Here is a 16189-nt window from a genome sequence, read left to right on the forward strand (position 1 = left end):
GTGTGTGTTAATTGCATTTTTTTTTTGTATTGGTGCACTTGAAGGTGATTTTATGTTACAACAACTGAAACAGCAGTTGTTATGAAAACGAAAGACTGTACCTTCTAATGTATGTGCCTGAGCTGAGTATAGCGCAAACTTTGTTGGCGCGGATTTGGGGAGAGAAGAAGGGGGCTGGTCTTGATTTGCCACACTGAAGCCGGGCGGGTGGTACCAACGTCAGTTGGCTGGAGACCACTTGGAGTGAACGGCATCGTGTTGCGCTGACATTAGGTTGACTCGCTTAGTTTGACGAAACAAATTCAATGCGCCTGATTTATAATCCGATGAAAAGTTTATAGAAATTTGCCGACTAGCGATTCTTGAAGTAGCAGTTACTGCCTTGAAGCTTCTTAGAGTAGCCTAAACGAAAAGCTTTGGTGTCGCTTCGGTCGATTTATGCGAACAGTCGAACCGTTTGAGAGTATATTTTTACGGAAAAGAAACGAAACATTTCAGAGTCAATGCAACGACTACTGTGTGAGAAAACAATGGTCCCAGAGACGAGAAATGGGGGGACTTCGGTGCTAAATAATAACAATGATGCTAAGGACCATAGTAGAAGAAAGCTCCTCATATGTTTGGATATTTTCTGCCTATTTTTGGGTAAGTTATATCTCATATTTATATTTATATATAGATCATTTTTAAATATATATTTATTTGTATTTATATTCTTATATATTTCAAATTATTTTACACTTGCTAATGTCTTCATGTTATGAAACCTTTTGCATTGTGTCTGAAGTCCTCCAGCATACTCCCAAACATCCAGTTACTGATGACTAAAGTCAAATGTTAAGTGATGCTGATGGTTTGGTCTGACTGAGTCAAGATCGAGCTGAAGTGGTACTACTTTACACACTGTAGTATGTTGTGGGTGGTCTGTATTGATACAAATTACATGTGTTATGCTTCAGAGACTATTTGGGAGGATTGTCATGAGTGAGTGGATGATTGCGTTGCTCGCTAAATAATATTGCATGGTTGTGGGGCAGCAATTTTATTGTGTTGTCAAGCGCAATCCTGGACACTGTACAGTTCTCCCCTCCTCAATTTGAAAACATTACCTATTGCTCTCCCATAGGTTAAACTGTGTTCACTGTACACTGTGTTCACTTTTTATGTTGAGATTGAAGGCTCATACCTTAACTTTGCATTCACCTCATATGAATCAGGCCATGGTGATTTTAAAATTATACATGATGCTTCAAAGTGTTTGATGAAAGATTGGTCGTGAATGTGTTGGGTTTTTTTTTTTCTTTGGAATGTTACTACAAAGTGAAATGTTTTTACTAGACCTGATGGTTTCACTTAGCATTTTCTCTTAGAATGTCTTGCATTCCATACTGGTTTCCTGGCTAGGCTTTCCCTCAAGGTGACATCTGGCACCCAGTTCTCCTCATTTCAGACATGTATGAGTGTCTAAAAGAAAATACCGGAAACGGTGTGAAAAAAATGTGTAGAAGTTATGCGTTTGTGTTTGAGTAACAGAGAAGGTGTAAGAGGATATGGTTCCTATTTTCTTCAGGGACGCTCTGAGGGACTCAGGTCATTGACATTTGTAATTTGACAATCAGCCATTAAAAGTGTTAGAAGAAGTAATACATAATGATCTATTCGTCACAAGAGAGCAAGTTTGAAACAAGTTGTCATGAAACAAAGATATCATTTACATCAGCCAGCATCCATTCTGTACATTTTAACCAACAGTGAAGACCATATCCTTCACCATTTTTGCATAGCTCACATGTAGTTTTCTTTTTTGTAGTTTGGTTTTATCTACACATCATTACCAAAGGGTCAAAACAATGCTGCTATTGCCTGTCAACATGACTCAAGGTCTTTTACACTGGACAGTCGAGCTGCTCCATTGTAACAGGTGGTTCAGAGCACTCTGTGCTATGGGGCTTTGCTGTGTGTGTGGATGGGCAGACACACATGCAATCAGGCACATAGTTCAGCCTGGGCTTTGGTGCAGCTGATTGCTCCACCTCACAACACTGTCAAGAGTGGTGCAGGTGGAGGGCACATGTTGTTGGTGTCTGTCTTTTACTTCCAACACTTCTGTTGTAGCTCCTCGTCCGCTAGCTGTCTTCAGTGTGTTCACTCAAAAAAAACTCCTCGCTCTCTAAATGGGAAACCAGACTCACCAAACCATAACAATTAGCCAATCAGCACGTTGCATCAGGAGCACAGAGGGAAGATGCGTCATTTGATAAGATGCTGGGCACAAATACTAACAACCTTTTGCCAGTAGCACAGACTCTACTTTTAACTAAGAAGGCAAATGTACAATTTCACTGATGCAGTGACCCCTAAAATGATTTGAAAAATAACTGAACATTGTTGAATTGATTGCTGGGTTACCAGGTAGTGTTTTATGACTATGACTTTGGTTTAATACTCTCAGTTTTTACTGGTCAGGAGTCTGTTTCCATGTCAGGAATTTATAGTATGGTTTAGTCTATTTCCTAATGCTTTTTAATCTCCACAAAACCACCATAGCCTAAGCTGATTCTGTCCTGGTAGAAAATATGACTGCTCATGTGGTTTTACTTGAATCAGGATTAGGAATTGTCGCACCTACATGTTATAGGTCTAAAGGTTTGGTGTGTTTTGTTAATTAGGATTTTTTTTTGTGAAATATCTCTGTAAATATAACCTCAGTAGAGTACCACAGATATGGTCAGATATGATGATCAAAAGACAACGTGGCATCATATATCAGCTTAGACACTGCAGCTTATAGTATCTTGCTGGTGTTGCTCCCATAAAAACCATATCAACCGAGAGAGAGCACCATCATGTCGGCCTCCCTACTAACTTGACTTTCTAGTCCATTGCTCCAACAGGTTTCTCAAACTCAGGCCAAACATTTCGTCAAGTGCCAGTGCTGTGTGTTTTCCCAGAGATTTGCCCTGTGTAGTTGTGGAAAGGTTTTTTTTTTGTGGGCTTGCTGTGTTTAGCCCTGTGTGTGTTTAGCTGACCTCAGAGAACGCCCAACAACAAGCCAACAGTGTTTTCCCAGCGAAAGATGTGGTCGGTGGGGAGTGACCACAACGAGGATGTGGTGGAAGCACTTGAATAATCACTGTCCTCCATGTGAATGGCAACTTGGAGGCTCACTTGAGAGAAAAATTGCTATCGTCTACTCTTAATGTCCTAATTCTTATCCTTTTGAAAGTAAGAGGGGTGGAGCAAATACCCCCAAATAAGGATAGACTGGTGCAGAGCCTCAAAAGAAGCCAGGAGGACCCTGTTGGGAACAAGCACTTCAGGTGGCGCAAAATATGCTCTCACCAACAGGGGACCCAGGCCGTTCTTTAACATTTGAAGTTGTGGCTGTAAGGAAGGGGAAATGAAGAATAGGTTCAACAACAACAAAACAATCAAACAAAAAAAAATCTCTGTGTTTGACATTTTTAAGCTAAATCATTAAGGTCATATTGAATATTGTTACACTCTTTACAGGCATTGTATTATTTAGGATTAATAAACAACAGGATTAAGCCTTTAAAACTCACTACATGCATTAAACAGACCTGATATTAAGTCTAGCATAGTTTGTGATTTCCTACTCACACCATGACTGAATTCACAATTAACTATTCACCTGAACAGTTGATGTTGTTTATGGCATAACTGTTATTCTTATCATCAAAACATAGAGGTAGACCCTGTCTGTGTTATCATGTTTGGTTGAGGAGATATGATCCAGAATACATAATTCAGTCATGGCGGAAAGTAAAATGGTCACCATGAGGCGTTTTGCAATGACTCCTTTAGTATTGATGTTCAGGGCCTCTACAACTTTAGCAAATGTCATGTTTTTATGAAAAACACATTACCTCAAACTACTGGATTACTAATCATGCTTCTTCTGATTGTCAGTTTTAAAAAAACTGAATTTAAAAACACTACTGTTCAGGGATTGTTAGCTGAATGAAAAGGTAGCCTAGCCTATGTGGAAGTAAGCCGTTACAGCTCTGGCTGTAAGATAATCAGCTTAATGATGCCATAGGCTGATGCCATACTTCTCAAGCTTAGTTTGACCTCAGGTGCCTTTAGTCATACAAAATGTCAATGGAAAACTTCATTTAAACAGCATATCAACAATTGTCCTGGCTCTCTTCAGAGTAATAGCACATTGTAAGCTCAATATCGAAATAAATAGGAATCTAAATATTGTATAGAGCCAGGGTGAGTATTCTCTATCTGCTTAGACTATGAAGTACTGTGCCCTGCATTGATCTGGAAATCGTTTCTTCCATGCTTTCCTTCCTAGTTTTCTCCTATGAATGTTTTTTTAAAACGGTCAACAATGCATTGAGCAAGCATGTTGATTCTGTTTGATTGTCTGTGTTGGAAAGATATGAACCTGCCAACCCATTCTCAGTCCAGACAGTGGTTGGACACAGACTGGGGAGGAGGGCTTCACCGACCATGACAGAAGTCATAACAGTCTGTGTAGCGGCCCTGATTTTCTCCTGCACGTGTATACACTTGCCCTTTGAGAGTAAGAGCAACCCCAGAGAGTGGAAAATTTGTGTGCGTTTATTTAAACAGTAACCACTATTAAGCCCTGGACTGGGTGGGATTGTAGCTCTCATCTCGGGGGGCTATGGACTCTGTTATGCTGTCGTATTTGCACCCGTGGGGCTGGCTGTGTGGGGACAGGCTTGACTGTCAAGACTGCCTGGAACTGTAGGATTACTGTTCAATTACTCGGCTCCTGGCCTGCGTCTGATACACCAAACATTCAGCTCCTGGCCTGGCCTGGCCACTGGCCTTCTTTGAGCACTGCTTGCCTCTGCTCCTCTACGTCTCTGCACACATTTGACAGGACAGGAGAGTTGATGCATTTTAGAAGACACTCACTTGGATTGCCAGTCGTTCCCCTTTTCCTCCACTTTTATTATGACAGGCTACATTGGTTTAATTCAGTGACATTAGTGAACTGTTCTTATCCTCACCATTATGCAGTGGACACGGGTCAGCCATCAACCTTCTATTCGTATATGTTTATACCATATGCACAGAGGAAGGCTCACACATTCACCCCAAGTCGTTTCTGAATGCACGCTTGAGGTAACACACCGTGCATATGTCTCCACTCCAGGTGGAGGTTTAGTGCTAATAGGGTTCTGCTTTTGAGGTTTCACGTTTCAGTCTCTCTCGTTAATTGAGGCTAGTCCCTAATGGGAATATTGTGTCCGGCTTCCTGGTATTGCCATTATCAGCGGAGCTGTTGAGAGTGTGTAATGTGAGATGGCTGCAGCTGGCCTCTGAGGGCTGTGCTGGATGGGGGAGTTTTGCAGAGCCTCGGGTCTCTTTGATGTAAAATAACAAGCACACCGGCAGAGAGTTTGGGAAAGCAGAGAGTCTTTCACAAACAATCTTTAATCTACTGTTTGGACCAAGATAATGTTTGTTGTCAGTCAATGATGTGTCTGTTTAGTTTGGAGAAAACAAATCTGTTCTGAATAACATCACATCATACTGGCATGGATAACACCCTCCAGCACTTCATTTCAAGTGTATAGTTTAGCTCTCTTTTCCTGTAAATACCCTTTGATCTTACCTAGAAAAAACAATTACAAAATCGTTTGAAATGTCCAAGATGTGTGTTTTGTCAAGATTGTTGGACATTTTCCACAAATAAATACTCTCCAGCTTGTCCAGTTGTTTATTCATTACAGTGTTGTTGATCCATGGAAGCTTGGGGGGGGCGGGGGGCACTGTAGATAATGTTGTCTCCTCTCCTCTAGTTATCTGTATTGGGATGAATCCAAGGGGCTCTACTCTCTCTTTCTGTGTTTCATGAGGGGGAAAAGGGAGGCGTTGTCAGAAATCTCTGACCCAAATGAGGATATCTTCTCAAATCATCTGAAATACAGACCAAGGCTTTGGTTTAACGTGTTGTTTATCTTTGGCCTTTGGAGAGAAAGAGGTTGGGATTTTGGATGTAGCAGGCGTGTAGCACTTTCCATTAGGGGTAGAGATTTCTTTTTACCACTAAATTAAAAATCAGTAGGGAACCATGCAATCCTCATAGGAAAGTAAACATGCAATGATGATTACTTGAAAATATACCCTCTAATCATTCTGCATGCCCAAGTTAACTTCAAGCATCTTATTACCCATTTGTATTTAAGAATTAAGCAAGTTTGGTCTGGCTCACTGTTATTAAGGACAGGACGATTTGTGTAGTATGCATGTTTGATTGGGTTTTTAAGATAGTATATAATCTGACAGCAAAACAACAACATCTGGTATCATTTAAATTAGAAGGATAGCAGTGTGTGCCTGTTATGAGTAAGAAAACAGCAAGATAAAGAAGTACGGTAGTTTACTTGTCATCACTAGTAATTGCTCTTGCAGTGCTGAGAAAGCTTTAAAAATGCAAATAACTGTACAATCAGTCGGTCAGTGAATAGGTCAGGCTCACAGTTAATGCTTCAGTAGGATGGGAGCGGGAAGTCGCCATTACAATGTGTGTGTTTTGTGTGTGTTAATGTATCCAAAATAAACATGCATTGAGATTAAGGTGTTCAGGTGTATGTGTGAGTGAGTGAGCATGCCTGATTAAATATGCACAAGTGTTTTTGTGCTTATGCATTCTGAAACCCCCGAACTTTGTGCTTTTGTCTGTGTGTGTGTGTGTGTGTGTGTGTGTGTGTGTGTGTGTGTGTGTGTGTGTGTGTGTGTGTGTGTGTTTGTGTGACATTCACGTTTGTGTGTGTGAATGTGCGGATGTATTTGTTTATGTGTTTATATATGCATGCACGTCTGACATCCGTGTGTGTGTGTGTGTGTGTGTGTGTGTGTGTGCAGTGATGCTCACATCGGTCATCCTGCACTCCGCCATTACTCCCTACCAAAGGGGCTTCTTCTGCAGCGACAGCAGCATCGGTCAGCTCTATCAGAGCAGCACAGTGTCCACACCACAGCTGGTGGCAGTGGGGCTGACTGTGCCCATCGCATCTGTAAGTCCCGAGGTGGCACAGCGCCAGGGTTGTGGGGCACAACCGCCTCAGAGCAGGGCCTCATCACAAACTCACAGCACCCGTCTCCCTTAGCCAAACAGATCTCAGATCGGATTTTATCCGAGACCACTTGACCTCAGTTTGATCATTTTTATTTTCTCTTATGGAATTGGCTTGGGAAACTGAATATTCAACTAATTGTATTAATATATAATTTAGCGTTCAGTTCAAGTAAAGGGTGACATGTGTCGTGTGTTGTGATGAGGCACTGGACAGCGCCCGATGCTCCTTGGCCAAACCACGCTGTAGCCTCTGCTTCTTTGACTCTCCTGACACTGACCTCTCTCCCTCTTTTCTGTCTCCCACCCTCTCCTTCTCTCCTTCTTTCGCTCTCCCTCTTTCTCTGCTTCTGCAGCTGGCCTGCCCTTCCTGATCATAGAGTCTAGCGCTGTCAAGCCCTACCGGCGAGGGTTTTACTGCCACGATGAGTCCATCAAGTACCCATCCAAACGCGGAGACACCATTAGCGACGCTGTGCTTTCGGCTGCAGGCATTCTTATCGTCATCCTCTCTGTAAGTCTCCTCTTCAGTCCTGTTGCTTTCACTGTGTTCTCACTGCAGGCTGATGCTGCACCTCCCCTCTTAAGGGTATTATATTCAAATACAATGCTTCAGCACTGTGCATAACTCAATGGTTCATCTGTGGGAAGACATTCAGCATTCCGTATTTGTCCGGTAAGATGATTTGTAACTGACATATATAAAGCCACAACGAAAAAACATCTGTTTTATGTTTATTTACTTAATTGACATTTATTGTATGTGATGTTTTGATTAATGATGAATCTAAACATAGTCCAATTAAGATTGCAGTTGATAATGATATTCACTATTGTCAGTTAATTTTAATGTAAACCAAACTTTACAGAATGTTTAACCCTCTATTTGTAGGTTAGGATTGTTACATTGTGACATAGCCTTTAGATTGCATGGATAATTGTGTTTAATTGGGTGGAGTTGACAGCTGCAAACAAGGCCACACTTTAAAGCACACAGATGTAATCCTCATAGATTCAAAATGTGTTTTTGATGCCAGACTTTAAACATTACTGACTTCAAAGTCATTTTATCCACTGATCTTTTGTAGACTGCAAACCAGATGTTTCTCTCTCTCTGTCTCGCTCCTTTGCCCCTTTCTTAATCTCTCCCTCTCTTTCTCACAATTGTTTAAGTCCTTGAGTAAATTGTTGTTTACTCCAACTTTCTCCTTCTGTTGCTTCTTTCACTCTTTCTTGCCGTCTCTCTCTCTCTCCCACACACACACACACACACAGACAGACACACACACACATCTGTTCCCAGCATCCACTTCATTTTTCTCCTTTCTTTCATTTCTCTTTCGCTGTGAACCCACTCTGTCTTTGGGCTCCAAGGGCTGTGGTGGGAGAAAAGCAGTTATCAGTCCTCCACGATCTCTCCTAACCCGTTCCCAGCGCTGTAAAAACCTTCTCTTTTTTTTTGATTGCGCTGGGATAGCAGGTAGAGAGCTCCCAGATGGGCCTGTGAAATCAGACCTCTCACAGTCAGGAAAACAAACGCGTCTGGCTGCGAATGTCAGACCCAGGCCCTAGCTCAGCATTTCTCCTGATTGAAAACAGCAGTGCTGCCCCCCCCCCCCCCCCCCCCCCATTCTCTCTTTCTTGGCCCCCTTTCACTCACTCACCCCCTCTCCCTCAACTCTCTCTCTCTCCTAGCTCTCTCTACCCCCTCCTCTCTTCCTCTCTCTCTCTCTCTCTCTCTCTCTCTCTCCTAGCTCTCTCTATCCCCCTCCTCTCTTTCTCTCTCTCTCTCTCTCTCTCTCCTAGCTCTCTCTACCCCCCTCCTCTCTTTCTCTCTCTCTCTCTCTCTCTCTCTCTCTCTCCTAGCTCTCTCTACTCCCCTCCTCTCTTGCTCTCTCTCTCTTTCTCTCTCCTAGCTCTCTCTACCCCCTCCTCTCTCTCTCTCTCTCCTAGCTCTCTCTATCCCCCTCCTCTCTTTCTCTCTCTCCCTCTCTCTCTCTCTCTCCTAGCTCTCTCTACCCCTCCTCTCTTTCTCTCTCTCTCCCTCTCTCTCTCTCTCTCCTAGCTCTCTCTACCCCCTCCTCTCTTTCTCTCTCTCTCTCTCTCTCTCTCTCTCTCTCTCTGATTGAAGGAGAGGGGGGACGCTGAACAGACACGCACAACAGTGCTGCATTGGCCTCACTGCTCCTCCCCCCACCACTCACACAGGGCCTGTCAATCATCCTCCTCTCTCCCCTCATAAAACTCCTACCCCAGAAAAGCAGTTATATATCATTGCACCAGGATCATAGATTAGTCAATGTGGACATGGTCTCTCCCATGCCTTTTCACATTAACCTTAATATCAGTCATGTTTGGGTGATTGAATTAAGAGGAAATAAGAAGCATGTGTGCACTGTTTAGACTAGATTAGTTACACATCGTCTGAGTTACTCTCTGGCAGCATTTGGCCTTGGGCATAAATTGGATATGTAGTCCCCTTCTCAGATGAGTTGACATGACGGCCAAATCTTCTGAACAGTTTCAGTTGATTATGTCTGAATGCTTTAATAATATATGCCCTGCTTCTGCCTGTCTTTTTGCCTTACCCTCTCTTCCCCTTACCCTCTTTCTAGGCTACTCTCCTCAATGTGTATGTGGCAGGGTACCCTATCTTTGTATAAAAAACTGGCAAAACTTTGCAGAGTTCAGAAATACATTAATCTTTTGTGTCTGAATGCATATTCAAAGTTACCCATTTGCATCCTCTCTGCTGCGTGTCTAGATCGTCATTGGCGAGAGCTACCGAATCCACTACCTGCATGAAGGTTCCAAGGCTTTCGTACGGAACCCGTACATCTCCGCCCTCTATAAGCAAGTGGGTGTGTTCATCTTTGGCTGCGCCATCAGCCAGTCCTTCACCGACATCGCCAAAGTTTCGGTGGGCCGGCTGCGACCTCACTTCCTGGACGTGTGCAAGCCAGACTTCACCACCATCAACTGCTCGCTAGGCTACATTACTGAGTACACCTGCCAGGGGGACTACAGCAAGGTCCAGGAGGCCAGGTAAACAAATCACACTCTCTGGCACTCACTGAACAAGATCTATGTTCATCATTAAGGGGGTTGACGAACACTCGCTGGCACTCACTGAACAAGATCTATGTTCATCATTGAGGGGATTGACAATCACTGGTTTGAAGTGAATGCTTATGTTGAATTTGTTATTAATTGTACACCGTTGATCTCTTTTTTTCCAGGAAGTCTTTCTTCTCAGGCCACGCATCCTTCTCTTTGTACACCATGCTATACCTGGCAGTGAGTCTCTCTTACTTCCTTGTTGAAAGTGATACATAAACATAACCACCAATAAAACCACACCCACGCACACACCCACACACGGATATAGTGTTTTTAATCTAATTAAACCCCCTGTGTCTCTTTGTCCCGCACAGTTCTACCTGCAGTCCCGTTTCACCTGGCATGGCGCTCGGCTCCTGAGGCCGCTGGTGCAGTTCACCCTGCTGATGATGGCCTTCTACACCGGTCTGTCCCGCGTCTCCGACCACAAGCACCACCCCACCGACGTGCTGGCTGGTTTCTTTCAAGGAGCCCTGGTGGCTTATTGCATTGTACGTCGGCACCCTCTATAATACGTCTTTTTCATTACCCATTGAATGAACTTCCATGACGGTTAACAAATGACCACTGATGCATGCAGAGATTTACGCGACATCTTCTGTGTTGTGTGAAGCCCACAGAGCACATATTTAACCCGCGTGGAATTATGTCAGGGAAAAATCCTAAACACTTACTAAGTTTTGTTAGAATAACTTAGAATAACGACGCCACAAACCAGAGTAAAGTTTAACAGATTGTTTTACGCCCTGGATCCTAGGCGGAGAATCGCTTCTGCCTGCCTACTGACCAAAACAACCTTTTATTGAACATCAGTGGTTTACAAAATACATTGACCACTCCCAGGTCCTTAACGATTTTGCCACCTGTCTTTTCCCTCCAATAATGAGAATTTAATCTAAGACCTCTCAGCCCAAAACCTGGGTAACTTCCTGAGTTCAAACACAACAATAAAGAAGAATTCACAAAACACATGGCATCCTCAATCACTATCTCAGTCTATTTCTAAACATCTTATGGCGCGTTTTAACATCCCTCTTTCTCTCAGACACTGCATTCCTTTCAACAGAACAAACGAACTGATGGAGAATCCATTTACAGACTTAAACACACTCATGATAAAAAACTAATACAGCATATATCTTTCACAAATGACTTACTCCAAAGATGTATCTCATGTGACCAGTCGTGTTCTAATCTCATCTGGCTTTTTCTCTCTCTCCAGGTATTTTATGTATCAGACCTTTTCAAGTCAAAGACACGGAAAACCTTACTGCCGGTAACTCCCATCAGGAAAGATCTCCATTCAGCGGGAGACATCAGGGACCACCTCAGCAACCACTTGAACTTGGCTTGAGCTTCAGCTCACTCACGAGTGGACTTACCTACACTGGACAGTCTCTCAACCATACACTCACACTACTTTGCAATGACCACGTGATCTGTGAATTAAAGTCAGCAAGAACTGTGCTGCTCATCCACACTAAGAGTTGTAGCAACTCGAAGAGGACATTTAGATGCATTCTTTTTGTCATTTTGTTGTTTTAATCCTGCACCTCAGACAAATAAGTGCACGGCCGTATAGGATTGTCTTGAGACACATTTTTTGATTTTTTTTTTTCTGTTAAAAACTCAAGTGACATGATTGGCCTCAACACTTTGTTTTTCATTCCATGTAGTTAATGTTTATAACCTTTTCTCTCATGACAAAACAAATTCCTAGGCCACAGGAAGGATTATTTTACTGTGTATATATGAGACACATGCATAGTATATGATATTATAGCATATTCATTTTTAGTAATGTTACTATGTGGCAAATGTTATGGTGAGAAAACGTCTCTTTTTGTGAGGAGAACTTTAGTTGCCCCAGATGCATAAGCTGGTGCTGTATCGTCATGTCCTTGGATAGGGCATCTGAGTGAAAAGAAACTATATATGGAGGGGCACATTTAGTGTGTGGGCCTGTTTCTGCTGGTTGGGAAACGCCCTCATGATGAAAACATCTATTTTTTATCATTTTGAATTGTGATATTGTGGTATGTCTGTGAGTGTGTGTGACTAGAAACGTCAGAATTGTGACCACTGACAGTAAGCTTGCCTGTCAGGTGAATGAAGGAACTTCAGCACAGAGACCATAGATTGTGCTCATAGATCTAACTATATGGTGATCTGTATGAAAGAAAACTGTGGATTTCATTTCCTGTGCACCACTTTATCAATAATATTTTATATTTGTGCATAGGTTGACTTGTTTGTTTTATGTTTTTGTAATATTAGTATCTATGTTGATTTCTTGTTTGTTAGCATATGATAACTTTGTACAAAATGCTAACTGAATATTTTTTACAATATTTTATTTTGGTATGTTACAGTTTTGTAACGTCATGTATCCTCAAAACCACAATCAGTATTTTCATGCTTATGCACAGACCTGTATGAAAAGTATTTCTGAAATGCCTTCCACTCCCCTTGACAGGGCACCATACTCTGTTGCTTTTCTAAGAAAAAAACCTAAGCAGATTCCTAAAGTTTGGTATGTAGATTCCTAAGCTTGGTGTGTACTATAAGAATCAAGATATTTCAGGGTATGTGAATATCATGGACAAAAACATGATGAAAGTATAAACATGAGTAAATCTTTGGTGTATCATAACTGTGTTTGGTTTGGTGTCTGGTCTGAAATGCTTAAAACAACACAATATTTAATGAAAGGTACACCCCCCCCCCCTCCCACACACACACACATACACTTTTCCCCTTCCCCTCGCCCACCACACACACACACACACACTCCACACACTTCCCCCCATCCCCCAGCCCACCACTGCAGGAGTTTCTTTTCCTCTGTGAAACTTAATTCTCTGCCAGAGCCGAAAGGAATGCCTACAGGAAAGGCTCTCCTCTTGGACAGGGCGAACCCCAACATTTGACTTCTTTCAAGCTGAATCCTCTTTCTTGTGGTTTCAATCAGAGCTGCACTGAGCGTTCAACTATAATTGGGTCCCCTGGCCTCTGCATTTGAGATAAATATATCTCACATTGCATTCTTACCACTTTTGGCTGTTTGATTCGTTGGACTTCCTGAATGTTAACATCAGTACACATCACACAAATTGTGTGAAGATGCATAATCTGCACGCCAGTGAGGGGGGTGTTATGTACACTGCATGGAACAAAACCAAGGAAATTCTTGTTTGGCAAGGGTATGGACCGATTCCTCTTTAATTGCACTGTAGTGGAAGGTAGTTGTGACCGCCACTTGCTCCACAAAGAGCGATCATAACGTTTTTTTTTTTCACCAATTTCTGGTCGACGGTGTCATATACTGTACTTATACTTTCATTTGGCTCACTCAAAATAGTATGGCCGTCAATGGCCAATCAGAATTCAGCAGCCGATATATGCCTGTGTGAATAGTGTTAATGAAATTTTGTAAGGTCATTCACAATGGCATAAAATAGCTATTTACCCAATTTCAACAAATAAGCCATGACATGACGCTACTGAACGTAGAACTTACTGTAGTTACGTTGTATTCATAAGGTCCATAATTAAATGTTATCCAAAAGAGATAACTGCAGAATTAACACTGCATTGACTTTGTGAGCATCAGAGTTGTAAGCTTGTCAATACATTTGTCAATCATCGCCTCATCCATGCCAGTACATACACAACTACATACGCTTGAGCCATGTATGAACTACTACCAAACTGCGAACTGCAATAATGTGAATAACATACTTAGTGGTGAGCTCTTTGGAAACTATTCCATCACCCACCACCCAGCACTGCGCATTGCCAAACACCAAATTCTGAGGGTAGTTTTTCTTATTTTCCTTTTTTTTTCATCGGAATTTGCACAAATTGCCTCCACATGTTTCAGAAGAGGTCTTCTGGGAAGGGGGAAGGGGCCCAGCAGCACATTCTGCTGACTTCATCAAGTGCAGCCTCTCTGATGCTCTCCATATGGCCACCTGGCAGACAGGCCAATGGCTGTGGATCTACTACACTGCCACAGATGGAGTAATGTGGTATCATCCAATGATCTGGCATTCACTATTAGATGTCAGTGAACCTAGCAGATATGAATGCTGTATCTTTTGAAAGGATGTTTGTGTAGGAGAGAGACAGAGAGATAAAGAGAGAGAGAGAGAGAGTATGTGTGTTTTTCTTAACAGAGACTGCAAGAGTGGATCTGTGTAATATGCATGAGTACTGCATGAGTAAAGAATGATGATCATAAAAATCTATCTTATATATAAAGTCTATTCAACTCCTTCAGAATCAGGAATTTCAGGAGGCAATGGAGAATTTCACTGACAAAGGAAGGCCAATTCTGTAGACAGTGTAGACTTGAAAAGGTATATATCAGATATTATTTTGTCTTTGGTGTCGTTTGACCTTTATTGATTAAATACATTTATGGAATACATTCAAAAATGAGCCAAAATTCTGAGGTCAGAGAGATTACAGAAATATGAAGAAAAAAAAACATCTAAATAAAGGAACAAATGTAGCTTCACTGTAGAAGCTATTTAGGATCAGTTTTGCTAGTCAATGTAACAACATTAATTTAAATGCATGCTATTGCACACAGAAGATGAACTGAGCAATGGCAGGATGCTGGTGGGTGACTAATATTTTTTCTCAATATTATCCTGTTCTGCTTTTATGTGACAGCTGGTCCTGACACCATACGCTGTACCATAAAGCTATTCAGGTAAAACCAGATCTTAGATTTGATAGGAGTCACTATGTTTATAAAAGAAAAAAACGTCAGGAACCTCAGGTGTGAACTGAGCAGCATGCTGGATGTCGGCCTAGTCCCAGCCGACCGTGACCTTTGGCGTTCTATTCTCCTGGGGGCCAGAAAAGGAAAATCCTGTTTAGCGTGACCAAAACAACATTCCCTGTAGTTATTTACTTAGGAATGCTGATGGGCCTGGGGGTTCCGGCCCACGTGCCACCAGCCGCCGGGTCCTTAGAGCTTAGCTATCAGGCACCTGATCAGGCACCCTGGATGCCACAGCACAGAGGCTGCTGTGTTGAGGATTGCCTTGAGACACTAGCGGGGTTTCCATCCAACTCATTCGCATATTTATAGGGCATTTCGGAATATTCGGCTAGAGGAAATGTGAGTCTGTGCACTTTTCCATCAAATTATTCGTTATGCGATATTCTCCTAATCAAGGGAGGAGTTGTGAACAGCTGTGGATTCAAAACTTGAGATTATCTGGCCAAATGGAAGCACATAATAAAATCTCAACAAATGCGATTTGATCCAAATAAACCCTTTTCCATCAACCTTAGCCACATTTTACCCTATACAAATCGGGAGTTAAACCACCACCTCTAACAAATCGATTTTGTATTAAACTTTCAAGCGTTTCCACTCAGGATTTTCTATTCGAATGGTCAGAATTTGCATTGAAAAGGTTGATGGAAGCCCAGCTACACTTACTGACACTTACTGTCACCTTGTTGATTATTTCAGTAGGTCTTGAGTAAACCACCTCAGGCACAAATATATAAAGTACATACAAAAGATCACAGTACAAAAAAAAAAACACACAAACAAAACATATAAATGAACAATCAGTTACACCATTTCAAATGAAGAGGCAGATATCTGCGCACCTTGGAAGTTTTTGCAGGTGCAGTTATTAAAAAAGAACTCTGAGGAGGGTTATTACTCTGCAGTTATCAAAAAAGAACGACATGAGAGTTCAGTAAGAGGTGATGGGTCACATAAAGAAAACAGTGTTGTTACTTCTTTTCTGTTCTTGGATATCATCATGCTCTAAAACCTTCAACTGAGGCACAGGGTCATACTTATTTCAGCTTTATCTAAGCATCTTGTGTAAGCTAAACCATGAATATCTGTCTACTCCTTGGAATGCTCTTCTGTAAATAAGCGCCTCATCACTGTCTCTATCTTCTGTTTAGGGTGGATCTTCACTTCCATAAACTGAAGATGAAAGC

The 16189-nt window shown here is 42.0% G+C and overlaps 1 protein-coding gene across 1 annotated transcript; it reads left to right on the forward strand.

The window, feature by feature from the left end:
* Positions 1-503: 503 nt before the first annotated feature.
* Positions 504-12085, forward strand: LOC308364143 (phospholipid phosphatase 3-like; the record flags this gene model as incomplete). Its single annotated transcript, XM_080837159.1, has 6 exons — positions 504-645; positions 7444-7601; positions 9852-10132; positions 10327-10384; positions 10522-10698; positions 11430-12085. The coding sequence occupies 6 exons, from the start codon at positions 504-506 to the stop codon at positions 11559-11561; spliced, it is 948 nt and encodes a 315-aa protein (XP_080693285.1). The 3' UTR covers positions 11562-12085.
* Positions 12086-16189: the final 4104 nt, after the last annotated feature.

The sequence above is a fragment of the Sprattus sprattus genome (assembly GCF_963457725.1).
Source record: "Sprattus sprattus genome assembly, chromosome: 4".
Classification (NCBI taxonomy): Eukaryota; Metazoa; Chordata; class Actinopteri; order Clupeiformes; family Clupeidae; genus Sprattus; species Sprattus sprattus.